The 19,441-nt window shown below is 42.2% G+C and overlaps 1 protein-coding gene across 2 annotated transcripts; it reads left to right on the top strand.

The window, feature by feature from the left end:
* Nucleotides 1-2,794: 2,794 nt before the first annotated feature.
* Nucleotides 2,795-17,007, top strand: SUMO2 (small ubiquitin like modifier 2). 2 transcript variants are annotated; one of them, XM_059671183.1, is made up of 4 exons: nucleotides 2,795-2,924; nucleotides 4,516-4,647; nucleotides 9,876-9,947; nucleotides 13,192-17,007. In XM_059671183.1, exons 1-4 carry the CDS (start codon nucleotides 2,904-2,906, stop codon nucleotides 13,252-13,254), a joined length of 288 nt encoding a protein of 95 aa, XP_059527166.1. In that variant the 5' UTR covers nucleotides 2,795-2,903; the 3' UTR covers nucleotides 13,255-17,007. The 2 variants fall into 2 exon arrangements, with proteins under 2 accessions (XP_059527166.1, XP_059527167.1); XM_059671184.1 differs by lacking the exon at nucleotides 9,876-9,947.
* The last annotated feature ends 2,434 nt before the right edge of the window (nucleotides 17,008-19,441 follow it).

Raw genomic sequence — 19,441 nt, 5'->3', positions numbered from 1 at the left:
GTGTGCTACTGGGTAAGTTATTTCATTCCTTTGAGCCTTAGCAAATAAATACTATGCTCGCTTATAAGGCTTTGTGTGAGCAGGAAATGAGCTAATAGTGAAGCCCCACACAATGCCTGACACATGGCTGTTGGTTCTCTTCCCCTTTCACTTCTTGTGTAGTTCCTAACCCCACCCCCACCCTGCCAAATTACGTTATTTGAGTCAGGGACTTTGTCTGCCCACTGCCTAGCACAGGAACTTCCCCTAGTGACAGTTTCAGTTTATTCATGCATTCAGTGAATCTTTGCGTACCTACAGTGGACAAAAGCTTGGAGTTGAGAGAGAGAGAGAGAGCAGGTTCATTCAAGAACCCAGCTAATTGACTATGACCAAAGAAGCCGAGGCTTCCAGGAAGAAATGATGAGAGAGAGCTAGAATGGTTAATCTGGATTAGTTTTTCATTTGTTTTAGAGAGAAAGAGAGAGAGAGGTAGGTTTGTTGTTTCATTTATGTATGTATTCATTGGTTGATTCCTGTACCTGCCCTGATCAGGGATTGACCCCATAACCTTGGTGTATCAAGGATGATGCTCTAACCAACTGATCTACCTGGCCAGGGCTGGGTTAGCTCTTAAAGGGTTTTGTGGGTCTTATACAAAGTTTTGGACTTTATCCTATGAGTTGAGGATTGCCACTGAACCAAAACGTGGCAGAAACTTTTTTTGTTTTTTATTTTAGAATGGCTTGTGGTTCTCAGATTTTAGTGAGCTTAGGGATCACCAGGGACGCTTGTTAAAAAGGAGGAATCCCGGAGCCACACCGCCTGAGAACATTCATTTAAATCAGCACCCTGGCCCTAGCCTGTTTGTCTCAGTGGATAAAGCGTTGGCCTGTGGCCTGAAGGGTCCCAGGTTCGATTCTGGTCAAGGGCGCATGCCCGGGTTGCAGGCTCAATGATTCCCAGTAGGGGACTTGCAGGAGGCAGCCGATCAATGATTCTCTCTCATCGTTGTTGAAGTTTCTCTCTCTCTCTCTCCCTCTCCCTTCCGCTCTGAAATCAATAAGGATATATTGAAAAAAATAAATCAGCACCCTAGTTGATTCCGATTCACTGAAATGTTCAGGTACAAGTGGGACTTAGCTGAAAAGAAAAAGACCAGTTAGGAGGCTAGTGCAGTAGCCCTGGGGGCCGCTGACTTGAACTTGGGCCTTCCTTGGCGTGTCTTACCGTTAAGGCCTGAAGGCTCCTCTGTCCCATGGAGGACGAGCTGGAAGCCCAGCAAATGCTGCCTAGGGGAGACATTTTTGGTCGGCATTAGAAGGCAGCATACACGCGACTCGGGGGTGGACGGTGCCGGGAGTGTGTGAGGGAGAGGACGGGGTCTAGGACGCCCCCTCTCCAGCATGGAGCCAGGTCCTATCGGAGTGCCCTTCGCCGAACCTGGTCGGAGGAGGCAAAGCGAGGAGTTTCAGTTGAGATTCGCCGAGTTTGAGGCGCCTCTGGGCCATCCAAGTGGAGATGTTCCAGAAGCCAGCTGGGTTTATAGGTTGGAAGCTCAGAGAAAGATCCGGACTAAAAATAGAGAGTTGAGAAGGATTAACAAGTAGATGGGAGTGCAGGTGGGAGAAAGGGCCTAGATTCTAGAGTCTAGAACCCAGCCCAGGGGACATTTTGAGGGCAGAGCGGAGGAGGAAGAGGAATGCGAAGGGATCCAGGACGGGCCGAGTCCCAGCCCAAAGCCGCAGGGCGGGCGCTCAGGAGGGGCTGGCAGGCGCGCTGGACGCGGCCTGGGCGCGGGACCTTGCGGAGAGCGGAGTCCCTGCGGCTGCGGGGCGGATGGCGGCGGATGGCAGCGGCCGCGGGAGTGGGCGGCGGGGGAGTGCCGACGGCTGGCAGGGCCCCGTCTTCAAGACGTTTGGCCAAGAGCGGAGAGAGAGATGGTGGCAACTTACGACCGAAATAGAACCGCGTCTTTTTCTGTGCTGACGGTGGAGCAGAAGGAAGTACAGGGATAAAGGCTAAAATAAAACCTGAGGGCGAGAGGGGGACCCACTGCACAGATGTTGGGGTTTGTTCTGAAAGCAGGAGGGACCAGCTTCCATGTTTTAACCGGACGGAAGGAGGAAACGATGGACCGGATCGGAAACCTGACAGTGAGCCGTTCTCCCCGGTGGAGTGTCTCCTCTCGGAGGTTGGGAGCCAGGCCCCGAGGAGGGAGTTTGGGGGATGAGCATTTCCCACCTCAGCCGGCCCAGGTGCGGGGTACCGGCGCGGGGGCAGTCACTGCGCCAGGCAGGGACTTGGTGGGAAGCGGGTTGAGGCTGAAGCTGTAAAATCCAAAGGATGAGAGGCTGACCGGGAGGAAAACTGCATGTGGGCCAGCGAACAAGGGTGTGTGTTTTCCCCTAGAACCTCGTGCTGGGGCTACGACTCAGGCTCCCCCTTCCTCGTCCAGTCAGTCTGCCTTGCCCGGCGTGTGACCCACGTCCAGGCCTTAAGGCTCCTCGTCCTCAACGAGGACCAGCTGGAAGCCATTTTGATTAAGCTCCACCACAGAAGGACAATACAGCCCCGCCCAGAGCAGGCGCGCCCCCGCGGCGGGCCGGGTGCGCGTGTCCGCGCCTCTTCCCGCCGGCCTGGCAGGCGCCGGGCCGGGCCGGGGCAGCGCGGGGCGGGGGGGGCGGGGTGGTTATGTAAGCGTTGCGCGCTCCCGCGAGGCGACAGCCAATGGGAAGCCCCGGCGGCTCGTGCTCGCGCACGCAGGGTGGGGGGAGGGAGCGCACAGCGTGCGCGCGCCCTCTCCCTCCTCCACCGCTGCCGCCTCCTTCTTCTGCCGCTCCTGGTGCTGCTTGTGTGCTCGTTTGGTGCGGACCTGGTACCTCTTTTGTGAAGCGGCAGCTGAGGAGACTCCGGCGCTCGCCATGGCCGACGAAAAGCCCAAGGTGAGTTCGGCGCCGGCCGCCTCGTCTCACCTCGCGGCGGGGTCACGGCGCGGGCTGGTCTCCGGCCCGCGCCACCGCCGGCTCCCCGCGCCTTCCCGGGCCCCTCACGGGCCGGCCGCGGCTCAGGCCCGGGCGTTCCGCGCCATTTTCCTCCCTCCCTCTTCCTCCCTCCCGCGCTGGAGGAGGCTCCGCGGCCCTCCCCCGCCCCCGGCCGCCTCAGAGTGCGCGCCAGGCGCGAGTTGGGCGGGCGGATCGCGGACGCCCGCAGGCCAACGGCTGCGAGCGGGGCTTCTCGGGCCGGGCGGGCGGGCGGGCGGGCGCGCGTGAGGAGGGGCGTTAGGGCGCGCGGTGTCTCCACCCTCCGCGGACCCCGTGCGGAGCTGAGGCGGGTGCTGCCGCCTCCGCGGTGGCGGGGAGTTCCCTTGGTCCGGGACTTCCCCCCACAGGCCACAGGGATGAGCAGCGCGGGCGTCCGGGGACCCTGCCTCGGGCCGCCGTGGCCCGGTGAGGGCTCGGGAGGAATCAGTGGGTTGCCGATGGGTCGGAAGCCGGAGGGCGGTCGGGCGGTCGTGAGGGGCTGGGGATTCCCGTGGAGTGTTTCCCATTTTAATGGCCTCGGATCCCGGTGGTGGTGGGGGGGGGATGGGCAGGGGCTTTTCCTTGGGTGTGAGATGACCCCTAACCTGCGGGGACCATGTGGTTTCGAGAAGTTGGGGTCGATGTTCGTGCAGAGACTTCCTAGGGCTTAACTTTCGAGGGCGGGTTTTGAGGCACCAAGGAGGCTCTTCCCGTGAGGACCGGGCGCACGCGTCCACCTGGCGCACGGGGCGCCTCGTTCGGTTTGTCTGGTTTGTGACGCCCCCCCCCCCCCAAGTGATTCAGGGGCCACAGAGTTCTTTCTGCACTCGATGTGGGTGAACTTCAGATTAGGTGGAAATCTGCGAGGAAGACTTGGAATAAACTTCATTTGACTCATGTCAACAAAGGGGAGGGGAGAAGCAGCTCTCCACTAAAAATAAACAAAATGAAGCTGCAGATAGAGGCGAACGTTAATGGTGGTTCTGAGTTATTGCCGCTGCTTCAGAGAGAATCAGGATGTTCCTCGCTTAGCTTTGTTCATGGAACTTGAGATATGTCATAAAATCGAGTTCGGTAGCTTCAACCGAATGAGTTTTGAGTTGCAAGCTCGAGGTTTGTTCCCTGCATCTGTACTTTGAAAAGGGAAAGGACGCTCATTTTTAACTTTTTAAAGGAAAAGATAGCTTTTGAAAGTGACCAAATAGACCATTTTAGGCAATTGAGGAGAGCACTGTAGTAAATTTGAGTGGGACTCATCCTTCAAAATTGATTGTTGCCACTGATAGTATTGCATGAGGCTTCTTTTCTGTTTCTGTGGCAGACAGCTATTTAATGTCACCTCAGGGTTTCTCATTTTTTCAGATTGATTTCAGCGGCTGAAAACAGCTGTATGCTCTCTTATCATACAGAATGAGAAACCTGTTGATTTCTGAAGCAACTTGGGCTGCAGCTGCTTTAAAAGGTGTTTGTTTTTCACATTTTCCAAATTATACCTTTATTTTTCTTTCAACAGGAAGGAGTCAAGACTGAGAACAACGATCATATTAATTTGAAGGTGGCGGGGCAGGATGGTTCTGTGGTGCAGTTTAAGATTAAGAGGCATACACCACTTAGTAAACTAATGAAAGCCTATTGTGAACGACAGGTGAGGAACTGACATGAGCACTTTCACTGAATAAAATTTATTTAAATAAAAAAACCCTTATTTTCATGAGAATAGAGACTAGACTAGCATAATAAGTAGACTGACTTTGCTAGAATGAATATGCACTTACGTATTTGACATATCAATTTTATCATACACTTGGACTTGGTATGTTGATTCTTCATGAAAACCCTAGGATGGGTTGGTTAATGTATGACTAGAGTCTAGTCCGGTACCACAATGCATCAAATTATACTCACAACACGTGGTTTGTTTCCAAGGTGATATAAGAAAATAAGAATGAACATAGTAAAATTTCTTGTCAGGCTCTTTTTTTATCCATTTCAGATATGTCTTATGTCAAAACTATTTTGACCAGTTTGGAAATACAATTAAATGGGAGTTGAATTAAAAAAAAAAAAATGAGTGTAAGGACATTGCAATTTTCCTGGAGTGTGTAAAATTTTAATATTCCCTTTTTACACTAAAAGTGGATGTCAAGAAATTTAATCTGCCCTAGTCGGTTTGGCTCAGTGAATAGAGCGTGGGTCTGCGGACTGAAGAGTCCCAGGTTTGATTCCAGTCAAGGGCACATGCCCCTGTTGCAGGCTCGATCCCCAGTAGGGGGCGTGCAGGAGGCAGCCGATCAATGATTCTCATTGATGTTTCTATCTCTCCCTCTCCCTTTATCTCTGAAATCAATAAATAGATATTTAAAAAAATTTAACCTGAGCCAAGCATAAACATTTTTATATTCTAAAGACATTTGCATTTTACTTAGATAATAGTAAATAGACATCAAGGAGAGGAAGTAGAAATGTATAGATGCTGGGAGGTAAATGTAAGCTGTAAGACAAAGAAGCTTCCCTTTGTGATGAGTCTAACAATACAAAGGCAACTTTAAAAATGACTTTTGCAAGTGTAACAAAAACTCTGGTACCTACATAAGTTAAATACAACAGTGACTTCACAGAAGTACTTTTCTTTTTAAAATTTTTATTTCTTGATTTTAGAGAGACAGGAAGTGGGGGGAGAGAGAAACATAGATTTGTTGTCCCACTTATATATGCATTTGCATATATGCATTTATTGGTTTGGCTCTTGTATGTTCCCTGACCAGGAATCGAACCCACAACCTTGGCGTATCGGTGACACTCTAACCAACAGCTATCCGGCCAGGGCCTCAGTATATTCTTATTTGAAGAATTTTGGTGAAATTCCCCTTTCAGTTAGTGAATATGTACTTAATTGTGCTAAAGATTTTTTTGCACTGGCACCTTTCATATTTGAAAACTAGTTCCCCTTCAGGTTACAGGGGAATTTTTTTTTTTTCCCAGAGGAAGGGAGAGGGAGAGAGAGAGATAGAAACATCAATGATGAGAGAAAACCATTGATTGGCTGCCTCCTGCACGCCCCCTACTGGGGATTGAGCCCTCAACCTGGACATGTGCCCTTGACTGGAATTGAACCTGAGACCCCTCAGTCTGCAGGCCGATGCTCTCCGCTGAGCCAAACCAGCTAAGGGCATACAGGGGAATTTTTAAAGCTAATCATTTTGTAGATGTTTTATGTAGCCAAACCTTATACAGAACAGAAACTCATGCTTAGATTTGGTAGTTTTCAACAAAATTCTCTCTATCTTCAGTTTTCTCTAATTACTACTAAATTTTAGCTTTTTAACATCATTATTGATTTTTAGAAAGAGGAAGGAAGGAAGAGAGAAATACTGATTTGTTGTTCCACTTATTTATGCATTCATTGGTCAATTCGTGTTTATTCTCTGACTGGGGATCCAACCTGCATCCTTGGTGTATAGGGACAACATTGTAACCAACTGAGTAACGGCCAGGGCTAAATTTTATTCATTTTTATTTTTTAATTGACTTTAGAGAGCGAGGAAGGGGAGGGCTAGAGAGGTAGAAACATTGCTGAGATACTGCCTCTAGCATGCTCCCTAACTGAGGATCGAACCTGCAACCGGGGCGTGTGCCCTGACCAGGAATCAAACCTCAACTTCTGGTTCATAGGTCAACGCTCAACCACCAAGCCACACCAGCCTGGCTGACTCCCTGCTTTTTATGTGTGGGTACAGACTCAAAAGACTAAGAATTGGCAGTTGAAAATTCTTGACCAAGGATTTCCTGCAAAGATTAATTGAATGCGCATATTTATTTTGTAATGAACTCACTTGATATCTTGACTCTGGAGTTTCAGTGGATGTATAATGGGCATCTCAAACTGAACATCCAAAAGAGGACTCTTGATTTTACTTCTAGAAATCTTTTTCTCTGGTGTCCCCACTAAGTAAACGGCAATATTCAACATCTAGTTGTGAGGTCAAAACCGTGGTGTCATTATTTATTTTTATTGATTTCAGAGAGGAAGGGAGAGATAGAAACATAAATGAGAGAGTATCATTGATCGGCTGCTTCCTGCATGCCCCACACTTGGGATTGAGCCCGAAACCCAGGCATGTGCCTTAACGGGGAATTGAACTGTGACCTCCTGGTCATAGGTTGATGCTCAACCACTGAGCTATCCCGGCTGGGCCTTAAGGTCATATTTGATGATGCTTTCCTAACTCATATAAGCCATCAGCAAATTCTCTTCTCTAACAACCTTTGCTGTCCAAGACAGTACTCAAACCACATGTAACTATTTACCACTTGAAATGTGGCTAGTCCAATTTGAGATGTGCGGTAAAGTGCAATATATATAGCAGATTTGGAAACTCAGTATGAAAAGTAAAGTAGCTTAGTTTTTAAAATGTTGAATACATGTTGAAATGATAGTATTTTGAATTAAAATATTTTATTAAAATTTTATATTTTTCATGTGGCAACTAGAAAATTTAAAAATACATATGTGGCTCACATTATTTTTCCGTTGGCTATTGCTGAGCCCTCAGCCATTTTATTCCAGTCTTGCTAAGTTATTTCCTTGGAGATGTGTCTGATTAATTCAAAGAGCTTCTTTTCCTGGCATTCAATCCTCATTCAGTTTGATATTTTTCATTGATCAATGTCTATATTTGTCTTTCCACTGAAATGCGAGCTCCATGAGCATAGGGCCTTTTTGATCACTATTTCTCTAGAGCCTAGACCAATACCTGGCATATCAAACATGTTATAGAGAACATTCAATGTAATATTTCCAGAGGTTGGTTCCCACATAAGTTTTTCATTCAAATGTAGAATTAGAGTTTGCCTACTTTATGTCAGCCACATAGTCTTCAGCTAACTGATTGAGAGCATACTTTCCCATTGTAGTGTGGATTTACCCTACAGATTGTTTCATGGAGTGTCAGGTGGTTTCAGAGGGCACAGGTTTATTGGTTTAGTCCAATTCATTTTTGTGAGATGAGAAAATGGACCCACAGAGGTAAGCTCATACAACTCTTCAGGCACAACTCTAAAGCTCAGGGATGAGATTTATTCTGAAGAGGAGCTCAAGTATTGGTTTAATGTAAATTCCTTGTTTGAATTTACATGGCTTATGGAATCTTAAAGACAAGTTTTCTGAATTTTGGACTTTTGCTCTATAGCAAAATCTTTTATTGATAAAGAAAAACATATAGCCTTAGCCAGTTTGGTTTAGTAGATAGTGTTGGCCTGCGGACTGAAGGGTCCCGGGCACATACCTGGTTTGTGGGCTTAATCCCCAGTGGGGGGGGGGGGGGCATGCAGGAGGCAGTCAATCAGTGATTCTCATCTTTGATGTTTCTATCTCTCCCTCTCCCTCTCTGAAATCAATGAAATATATTTAACCCTTTGAGTGCCAACCAATATCCTAGGAACTATGCTAAAATTGCCAAGGCATTTTTGCTGATTTTACAGCAGTTTAGGAAAAAAATTATGAATCGCAAGTAAATGAAGTTACATATTCAAAAACTTAAGGAAACCTTTACTACATTTGTTTTCATCTTTGACATATATTGTTTGCTGATTGTATTATAAAATACTAGTAGAAAAAAAAATTGGCAATAAAGGAATAGTCCTGGCTGGGTGGTTCAGTTGGTTGAAGTATCTTCCCTTATACCAAAAGGTTTTAGGTTCAGTCCCTGGTCGGGGCACATACCGATGTTTCTCACATTGATGTTTCTGTCTAAAATCAATAAAAATCCTCTGGTGAAGATTAAAAAAAAAAAAAAGGAATATAGTTTGCTTATTTTCTGTCGCTGTCTTTCCCCCCCTTTTATTTTGAATGGCTGCACCATTGTCCTTACGACTTTACCCCTGGATGTAGTGAAGGAAGAACCCAGCATATAGAAGGTGCTTAATATTTTGTTGAAGCACAGACTTCAGTGGAGTGTTTTTAAATATGTAAAACTTGGTAATTAATGCTTGGCATTGAAATCTTGGTTCCTTTTGTAATCGCTAATTAAAATTAAAAGTCATGAGGAATTTCACCTACCTGATGGAGGATTGCTTGTATTCAAGACAAGGGTAAGGGCTAGTCTGTAAGTGGTATGTATTTACACTCAGTAAATTGGAGTGTCATCCTGTCGCAGGTTCCATTCCAAGTCTAGGGGCCAGTGGGAGGCAGCCTTATAGATGTTTGTCTCTACCTCTCCCTTTTTCTCCCTTCCTCTTTAAAAAAAACCCAAAAGTCAATATAAATATCCCCAGGTGAGGATTTAAAATATATTCATTGAAGTATGGCTTTTGTGTAACAATTATAATTTATAATTTGAGCATGATATTGGAGTGACTTCGTAAGAAGTTTTTTAGAAAGCTATCTTTCAAGTTAATATAGTTATGCCATACCTCCAAAGATACTTTATTTTTCTATCTTGTCTTCATTTGGCTGCAGTTATCAACAGCTTTGATGCTTTGCTCCTTTCCCCCTCTTCCCACTCTTGTGTCGGGAAGGTAATGCTTGATCTCTTTAACATGCACTGAGGAATATTGCTGTGTGCATCGGTTACTTCAAATTTCCTTTCAGTATCTTATTTAAATGCAGTTTGACTCAAAGTATGATCTGTTCAAGGTTGGATTAGCTATGGTCTCAAAAGTAGTGCAGCTTTTTTTAAAAGAAGACCTTTTAAAAACATTTTTCCAAAGAAAATCAAACATAGTTTAAAGAAAGTGAAAGTCACCCCAAATCTTTTTACTCATAGAAATGTTGGTAGCAAATGTATTTATGTCTCATTTAAAACATTTGTGGCTAAATATGCATATAGTTTTATTATTGTTTGCAGTAAGATGCTTTTAAACTCTCTTGTACAGGGTTTGTCAATGAGGCAGATCAGATTCCGATTTGACGGGCAGCCAATCAATGAAACAGACACACCTGCACAGGTAAAAATCTCTGTTAACTAGAAAAATCAATGTGTTTTTTTTTGTAATTTGCTTAACAGCTTTATTTATGAACTTTTAGATGTTGAAATACAGTTCTTTATCAAAATTCAAAGCTTTGTAAAAGATGATCAAGGGGGAACAGAAAGAAAAAAAAATAGGAATAGATTGAGGAAATGCCACTGGTTTTAAAATATCTGGTTATCACTCAGTAAAACTAATAGGTCATTTAGTTACTTTAACCCATTTCTTTCTTATTGTCATTTTCATCAGAATGTTTATTGATTTCAGAGAGTAAGAGAGAGGGGGAGAAAGATGGAAACATCAATGAGAGAGAATCATTGAATAGACTGCCTCCTGCTTGCCCCACTCTGGGGATCGAGCCTGCAACCTGGACATGTGCCCTGACTGGGAATCGAACTGTGACCTCCTGGTTCATAGTTTGACCTTCAACCACTGAGCTATACCTGCAGGACAACTGCAAGTCTCTTGATAGTTTAGTTTGAGAGTGGGGGCTGTTGACAACAGGTGGCTTTCCAGACCCTCACTACAGAATGTGATGCTGCCCTGGCCCACGTGACTCAGTGATTAGAGTGTTGGCCCTGTGAAGGGCATGTACCTTGGATGCAGGTTCCATCCTGCATCCCGGCCCAGTGTGTGGGAGGCAACCAGTCAATGTAACAGATGTATCTATATCTCTCTCTCCACCTCCCTCTTCTCTCTCCCTCTCTCCCCCTCTCTCCCTCCTCTTTCTTCCCCCTCCAGTCGCTCCCTCCCTCTCCCCCAACCCCTTCCACTCTAAAAATCAATGGAAAAAATGTCCTCAGGTGGGGATTAACAACAACAAAAAAAGGTCATGCTGCCTGATCCCTGTATCTCTTTACCTATCAGCACAGTTGGTCTGTCACATTGTAAGAAGCTCTCAAGTTCCAGTTAAGAATTCCACTTTGAAAATTTAAATTAGAGTCTATTTTTGAATTTTTTTATCACGCCATAAAAACCAGAAAGTGATAAATATGGTGTGAGTGAAGCAGCACGTCAAGATTGTGGCTTCCTTGATAATCTTAAAAAAATATTGAATTATCTATGAGTTATACTTGAGAGGAGAAGATTTTGAAGAAATTCCGTTGGTGAGTCTCCAAGAAGCAGTTATAGTCCATAACCACAAGGTGGAGCTGAATTCTCTTTAAATATATATTTTTTTATTGATTTCAGAGAAGAAGAGAGAGAGAAACATCAATGATGAGAGAGAATCATTGATCAGCTGCCTTCTGCACGCCCCCCTACTGGGGATTGAGCCTGAAACCTGGGCATGTGCCTTTTACTGAAATTGAACCCCAGGACCCTTCATTCCACAGGCCGATGTTCTATCCACTGAAGCAAACAGGCTAGGGCGAGCTGAATTCGCTTGATGAAAGAGAAAAAGCTCTTTTATCTTTTAAAAGCATTTAAAGTTTCACTATAAAATTTAAAATGCTAATAGTTTTGTTACAGTAGATAGGCTGAAGATCTGTTTGGATGTGTGTGGGTTTTTTTGTCTTATTTTGTGGTTTTGTTGTGGTTGTTGTTTTTTTGCATCCCTGGCGGGGCCTGAATTGATGTTTTTAAAAGAATAAAAAGAATTCATTAAGCTAAACTCTGATGATTAGAATGTATTTTCTGTCTTACGAAGCCCTTACCCCCCACCAGAAAGTAGTTCTAAGGCTTGTCTACCGTGCTAGTTGCAAATACTAAACTGTGAGGAGGATTTATTCAGACCTGTATTATAAAATCTTCAAATGAATTTAGAATTGAATTCATTTTAGAATGAAATTGACTTGTTTTAGAATTGTTTTCCCAATATTAAATAGAAGACTTGTAATAAATCAAAAAATCTTATCAGCCAATTTTAATAGCAGCATAATTATGTGCCCATCATTCTGTTAAATACTTCAACTCATTTCATTCTCATAACTGAATGCTATGCCTTTTTACAAAGAGGGAATTGAGACGCAGTTATTAATACAGTGGGGTCTTGACTTACAAGTTTAATGCGTTCTGAGACCGAGCTCGTTAACTCAAATTACTCTATCAACTCAATGCAAAAAATCGGCTGAGAGACAGCTGTTATCGGGACACTCCTAAGTCAAGGCCCCACTGTATTTTAAAGCCTTAGCTCTACTTTGAGTATATTTGAACTTCGTTAGCAACAGTTCTGTTTCTTGTCTTTAGGTGCTCAAGATTGTTTTATTTTCAAAATTACCAGTTTTTAGAAAGAAATTTTTAAGGGTAATTGTCAGCATAATAAACTGTTACAAAGATTATTTACTTTAAAGCAGGGGTGGGGAACATACAGCTGGAGAAATCATTTAGTCTGGCCCTGTCAAGGCATTAGGGGTGAGTCAATTAAATGTTTGACCAAACAGAGCAGGCTAATTTTAAGTTGATAATTTTATATGGCCTGAGAATGATGTTATAAATACCTAAATGGCCCTTGCCAGAAAAAAGGTTCCCCACTCCTGCAGTAGTGTTGCCATATGTACCAAAACCTTATCAACATGGTTGTTTTGTGTATAACGTATGGGTAGTAAAACTTGCAAACTTAATTTGTGAATAGCATTTTAAAATTGAAATTAACTTAAAAAACAACACAAGTTTCTTCTTGCCCGATCCCTTTCCTTACTGCATAGAGGCAACCACTGTTTTGTGCATAGGCAAGGATACATTCATTTGTACACACACACACACACACACACGCACACACACCTAAAAACACAAAGGTTGCCTAGTTTTTAAATGTTGTTTTTAGTATTCTAGGGGTATTTAGTATTATAGGAATATTTCTACTTCTGCACATGTAAGTCTGCTTATTCTTTAATAACAGTTATGTGGTATTTCATTATGAATGTGTAGTATTTCTTTGGGTTTCTGTTGATGCTTAGGTTATTTCCAGACTTGCTCATCTACACAACATAGTGAGACCCTTTACATGCATCACTCTTATTTTCAGTGACCGAAGGAGATGATCTAACTCGTAGACATGTTCAGTTTTTAACTTAAAAGCTAAGTTTTCTAGTATAATCTTCATTAAAAAAGGAATACCAAGTGAAAAATTACTAAAACCTAAGCCTGGGATGCTAACTAAGTTAGTGTCGGGGATGTCTAAAATAACACAACACTAGAATTGGGTGAAACTTGTGCAGTTTTTCAGGATATTTCTGATAGTTATAAATTTTAACTATCAATGGCTTTTTTTCCTTTATGCTAGTTGGAAATGGAGGATGAAGATACAATTGATGTGTTCCAGCAGCAGACAGGAGGGGTCTACTAAAAAGGGAACCTGCTACTTTACTCCAGAACTCTGTTCCTCCAGACCAAGAAGACATTCTCAATTAGAAAACTGCAATTTGGTTTCAACACATCTGACTACTACAGTATAGTTTTCTCTATTCTTTCATTTTCCCCTTCCCCATTCCTTTATTATTGTACATAAAGTAACGGATGTATGTGCACAAGCATTTGCATTTTTTTTTTTTAACTAAATGGCCAATGGTATGTTTTGATCTACATCAAATGGAGATGGGATGGGGAAAAAATACTGGTTCTGTGAAAACACCCCCTTTCTCCATTAGTGGCATGCTCATCCAGCTCTTATCTTTATATTCCAGTAAGTTATTTTGCTCTCACTGTTTAACAAAAAAGAACAACATAAAAATTCTTGCATACCTTGTTTGATTGGAGAATTTTAATGTTTTTCATTTATCATTGTAAAACCAAGGACAATTTTATAACTTTTTTGTACGTAGCTGTTACATGTAGGGCAATCTGTCTTTAAGTAGGGATAAATTACTCTAAAAAAATGAATCCTAGATAGTTTTCCCTTCAAGTCAAGTGTCTTGTTGTTTAAATAAACTTCTTGTTTAAAATGAGCTGTTCTCTTTATTCTGAGGAATATTAAATAAGAAAATTGAAGTTTAGAATACCAATAGGCCTGCTAGAAGTAACATTTAAAGGAAGAAACAGGACTTTTTATTTCTGACAGACTAATGCAAAACAAAGAATAACAAAGTTACATAAATGACTATCAACGGATGTTCCAGCCTCCTCTTTGTTAAAAAAGCTTAGGTCCAAATATGCAACTTTAGTAGCAAAAAAAAAAAAAAATAGGTCATACTATGTGGATTTACGCTCAAGCATTCTTTTCTGTAAACCATTACCTGAGGCCTTAGTAAATGCAGCTAGGAAAAAGGTTCTGGTTTAGCTAACTGCTGATAAGTCACTTAATTCTCTAGCTTTCACTTTGGTGAGTAATCCCTAACCTAAAATAGAATCTAATCTGTTTCTTATTTAAGGATGTTGAAGGACAGAAAATGTTTATCTACATATATTTCTTTTAGCATTTAAATATATAGGTGACTACTGTCTTTAAATGTATGGGGAAAGATCATGGCTATAGAACCAATAAGCAGAGTATTTGAGCAGGGAAGATAAAAAAAGATGATCTAATTCTAACCCCTGTTTTGGGGTTGAGAAAACTGATCCAGCGGGTTGTCACACAGCCACATGGTTATAGAACTGGGACTAGAGATAGGTTTCCTGCTGCCTTTTTATTCCAATTGAATTCTCTAAAACTAGTTCTCAAGAAACTGAATTCTCACCCCTGCTAACCCACCAATGTGGTCTTGTTGGATCAAGTCCCCATGTAATAATGCCATGTGTTTCACTTAATTCATTGTACCGCTTACAATATGATCTCTTTTACATTCCCCATGTCCATAGTGAATGAGCTTCCCCAGAAACAGGAATTCTCTAGATTTTTGGCTCTATTATGCATATGTGTTAATCTTGAATCAATTTTTATTTTGCTACCAACCCATTTTTACAATTATATTGTGAGACGGTGGGAAGCCTGCCCCCAAGAATTCTTAGAAGGGATCAGTTGAGTACATTTCTCTTGACATACTGATCTAGGTACTATTAAATAGTGGAGTTCTGTGGTGTCCTAAAAACTAAAGTTAAATTGAAATTTAAATCAGAGGACTTTAATGTGGAAGGGGTCTTGAACTGGGTTCTTCAAGTTAGAGGAATTAATACTATGAGTTTTTGCCTTGTTGGGAGAAGATAAACTTGAAATTCCTTCATAGTGGAAAAACTTGATACAATTAATAGAGCCAGAGAGAAATGTGTGGAAAGGGCACTGTTCAATAATATAGTATGTTGTAGCTTATTGATACTTGGGTCAGTTTATATACCTTATTTGTGTTCTTAAATGGACTTCTTGATTGTTGCTCTTGACCATTTCACATAAGTTGCTACCAAAACAATTATTGTATGGAAAAAATTTGTGGAGTACTTTTTAAAAATTACTTTGAAAATAAGTGAAATGGTTTGAGTTGAAAATACTGAAAGTAATCTTTGCATTTTAATTTTTTTGGTTTGGGAGGGGACATTCAAGTGATGGGAGTTATGCTGCCATTTTGGTTAACTGTTACAATTTGGCTAAACTCTTTCCGGCTGCCCTCATATTTAATGAGATTGACTGGAAGATGGGAAGGAATACTTTGAGGAAAAATGGGAGACAGGTGAAAGTGCAATTGGGAATTGTGACAGCAGCAGGTCAGTGGACAGTGGAATCTTAGGATTTGAGGGAGTTTTTCCAAGGTCTTTGTGTATATATGTGTGTGTGTGTTGGTGGGGAGGTGGTGGTGGTGGTGGTGGATAGTATATTGGAGAGGGCCAGCTGTGCTGCTGGGTTATTTTTGAGTTAGGTTATTGCTGCTTTTAAATATGACTAACAGTGATTCTGGATCCTGGTTTTTCATCAGAACGTCTGGGTGAGCTTTTTAAAAATACCAGTGATTCTGCCCTACCGCCCAGAAATGTATTTTCAAAGCATGTGTAATTGAGAAGCAATTCTGGGAGGCATCCTTACAACTCTTGAGTTAATCATCTTATGGTGAAGATTAAATGAGATAAGTATTAGCTAGAAAATGCCTCCCACATGCTGAACTCTAAAGTTACTCAGCCCTGACAGGATGGCTCAGTTGCTTGGAGCTTTGTTCCATACACCAAAAGATTGCAGATTCGATCCCTGGTCGAATTTCAGGTTCAATCCCAGTTGGAGCTGGAGGCAACTAATTGATGTTTCTCTCACATTGATATTTCCCTTCCTCTCTCTAAAAATCAATAAAAATATGTCCTTGGGTGAGGATTAAAATAAAAAGTTGTTATAATCAGTGTGAAGTAAGGGCTCTGCCAGAGAATGCTGAGGGTTCAACTGAATACCTAAATCTCTACCAGTTGGCCTGCACTTAATGTAAATGAGAAATCAGAGACCCGGCCAAGAACTTTCTATTTATTAAAAAAAAACTGAATATGACCTTTGTCTCTTGTCTCATTAGATTTTTTTAATAAATGCTTAATACTAAATAGTGCCCTAGTGAGTCTTTAAGGAAAAATATTCCTCAGGATATTTTTTAAATCCTCGCCCAAGGATATATTGATTTTAGAGAGGGAGGAAGAGAGAGAGATGTGAGAGAGGATCATTGATCAGCTGCCTCCTGCACGGACGGTCCCCACTGGGGATCGAGCCTGCAACCTGGGCATGTGTCCTCCCCTGGGAATCAAACTGTGACCTCCTGGTTCATAGGTTAACACTCAACCACTGAGCCACACCTGCTGGACTTTTAGCTATTTTTGCTAAGGAGATGAATTCATTTTAGGAGAGTGGGACAGATGGGTTAGGGACGTAGAGTGTATGTACCATTTTGTTTACCTTTGAATAAAGAGAAGGCAAGAACATGAAAAAGCTATTTTCCATTATTTGAGACCTCTTCGTGCATTTGTTTAATGGCAAATGAGCTTTCAGAGAACTTGGGTTGTCTCAGTGGGCATTGATCTGCCACCCTCTTTTTTGGTGAGGATATGGCTAAGAAAAGAATGGACAGATGTATACTAAATTTGGCTTTAAGAGTGATGGATGCAGAACTTATGTGTAAATATGTGTGGTTAAGTCATACATAAGTGATACGCTTATGAAGTATCCTGCAATATTGAGGCTGAGAAATAAAGCTTTTTAGAAATACTTGTCAGTGGGCCATTCATTAATTCAGTCATTAAATCAAATTCAAAAGCATGACCAGCATTTATTGTTGTTGTTTTTTTTAAATATATTTTATTGATTTTTTGCAGAGAGGAAGGGAGAGAGATAGAGAGTTAGAAACATCGATGAGAGAGAAACATTGATCAGCTGCCTCCTGCACATCTCCTACTGGGGATGTGCCCGCAACCCAGGTACATGCCCTTGACCGGAATCGAACCCGGGACCCTTGAGTCCACAGGCCGACGCTCTATCCACTGAGCCAAACCGGTTTCGGCCAGCATTTGTTTTTAAATAATGAAACAGAAGGGTAGAAAATATTAAGAGTATTATTAAACTGTGGTTGAACATAAGCAGTTGCTATTCTTGTAGGTCTGAAATAGTCAGATATCTGCAGTTTCATATGGTTTAACCTAATATGTATGTATTGATGTCAGTCAAATGCACTGATCAAAGAGATTGGTTCGAACCCAATTTCAGAATCTAGGGAGAGTATCACCCACTCCCTCTGGCATTGTGGAATAAATTGGGGCAGGTTGAACTTCTGGGGGATTCAGTACATTGTATGGTAGTGGGAAAGCTGATAACATTAAAGGTAAAAACAGGTGCTTGAGAGCTAAGAGTTGCTGTGTTAGTGCATGTTTTTGCTTTTAGTTACTACCTTAACTAAAGTGGTGAGGCACAAGTGGTTGGAAACAACCTCCATATTATTTTGAGTAGGTTGGGCATTGCATTCTTGAATAAAACTCTCCAGATACCCAGTAGCAAAATTAAAAACCAATGGCATTCCTGTCCATATTAAAGGAAAATTATTAGGGCTTCAAACACTTTTCTGACATGTTTTATTACTAGATTTCTAGCCACCTGATTTGGAACAATAGATTGTGTTCTGGGGAGAACGTTGGGTTTACTCAAACCTGTTGGGTAAGCTGATTTTTACTAACCTTTCTGAACTGAATTACAAATGGATGACTAGTACTTTGAATATAGCAAAGAAGTGGCAGCGTGGGACTAAGGTAAATTTAAGAGTACTTAACTGCTTAAAGACATGAAAAGTTATAAAGCATGTGAGCAACTGTTCATTCTTCTCCCCTTTACTGTATTTTAAAAGTAGGTGAAAATGGACATACACATATAGGGCAGTGGGTTTTTTTTATTTACTAGATGCCCAGTGCACGAATTTGTGCATGGGTGGGATCCGGCTGGCCCCACCGGTCGGGATGGGGGACTGACCCGGAGAGGGTCACAGGCGGTTGGCTGGTTGGCCCCGCCCCCTGGTTGAGGGGAAAATTTGCATATTAGCCTTTTATTATATAGGATTTATGGCAGTGGTATTTAAAATTGTAGAACCTGGGGTTCTACAAAAAGGTAGGTAGACTGCCAAAAAGCCTTGCCTAAAATGGCCTTAATCTGATGTCTATTTTACATAAATTTACTCTTCTTAATAATAAAGGGTTCTCCTGGGATTTATGTTTTATCCTTGAAGCAGAGGTTCTCAGCCCAAGCTATACATGAGAATTACCTGTTTAACTTCTTTTTTTTTTTTTAATATATTTTATTGATATTTTACAGAGAGGAAGGGAGAGGGATAGAGAGTTAGAAACATCGATGAGAGAGAAACATCGATCAGCTGCCTCCTGCACACCTCCTACTGGGGATGTGCCCACAACCAAGGTACATGCCCTTGACCGGAATCGAACCTGGGACCCTTGAGTCCACAGGCTGACGCTCTATCCACAGGGCCAAACCGGTCAGGGCACCTGTTTAACTTCTTAAAGATATCCATGACTGAATCCAACACCCAGAAATTTCAATTTACTTCATGTTGGATAGGTAGGGCCTGGCATTCATTTGTATTTCTTAAAAGCTCATAGGTTATTCTGATGTGTAGCCAGTGTGAGGCACCTCTATGAGAGATCTTTCATTTCCTAAGTACAACATTCTTAAAATTCCAAACCCCATTCTCTAGATGTAACTGGGCTCGAGAGCATCAGGGTACTTAGGAGTGTTATATTGAGAGGGAGCAGACACAGAATCAGGCTTTTTGATTGCCAGCCCAGTGCTGTATTACCACAGCAACCTGTCTTCTACTAGACTACAGGGGATGGAGGAAGTAAGGCAAGTCAAGTACAAATTTAAAAATGTAAGTTAAAAGGGACCCTAAAGAATCAGGTAAAAACCCCTCATTTCACATACAAAAAATTTCAGATCATTAGAAAGTATGTGATTATTTTCCAAGTAAGTCAATAAAAATGACTATCACTTTGATGACTTCTTATATGTCAGGCCAAGCAGTTTACATCATTACTTAATTCAGTCCTCAACTCTGTGGAGTCCAGATACTATTTTATCCTTATGAATGAGGAAACGTGCTCAGAAAAGTTAAGAGTTGAGATTAAAACCCAGATTTCTCGTATGA

Source organism: Myotis daubentonii, chromosome 16 (genome assembly GCF_963259705.1).
Source record: "Myotis daubentonii chromosome 16, mMyoDau2.1, whole genome shotgun sequence".
NCBI lineage: Eukaryota > Metazoa > Chordata > Mammalia > Chiroptera > Vespertilionidae > Myotis > Myotis daubentonii.
The sequence above is the reverse complement of the archived record's forward strand: the minus strand, read 5'-3'. Positions and strand labels throughout refer to the sequence as shown.

Bases quoted from the DNA above. Each gene is read 5' to 3' on its own strand.
- SUMO2 (XM_059671183.1), top strand. From the start codon at position 2,904: ATGGCCGACGAAAAGCCCAAG. The intron at 2,925-4,515 runs GTGAGTTCGGCG...TTCTTTCAACAG, and splicing joins TGGCCGACGAAAAGCCCAAG to GAAGGAGTCAAGACTGAGAA. The intron at 4,648-9,875 runs GTGAGGAACTGA...TCTCTTGTACAG, and splicing joins AAGCCTATTGTGAACGACAG to GGTTTGTCAATGAGGCAGAT.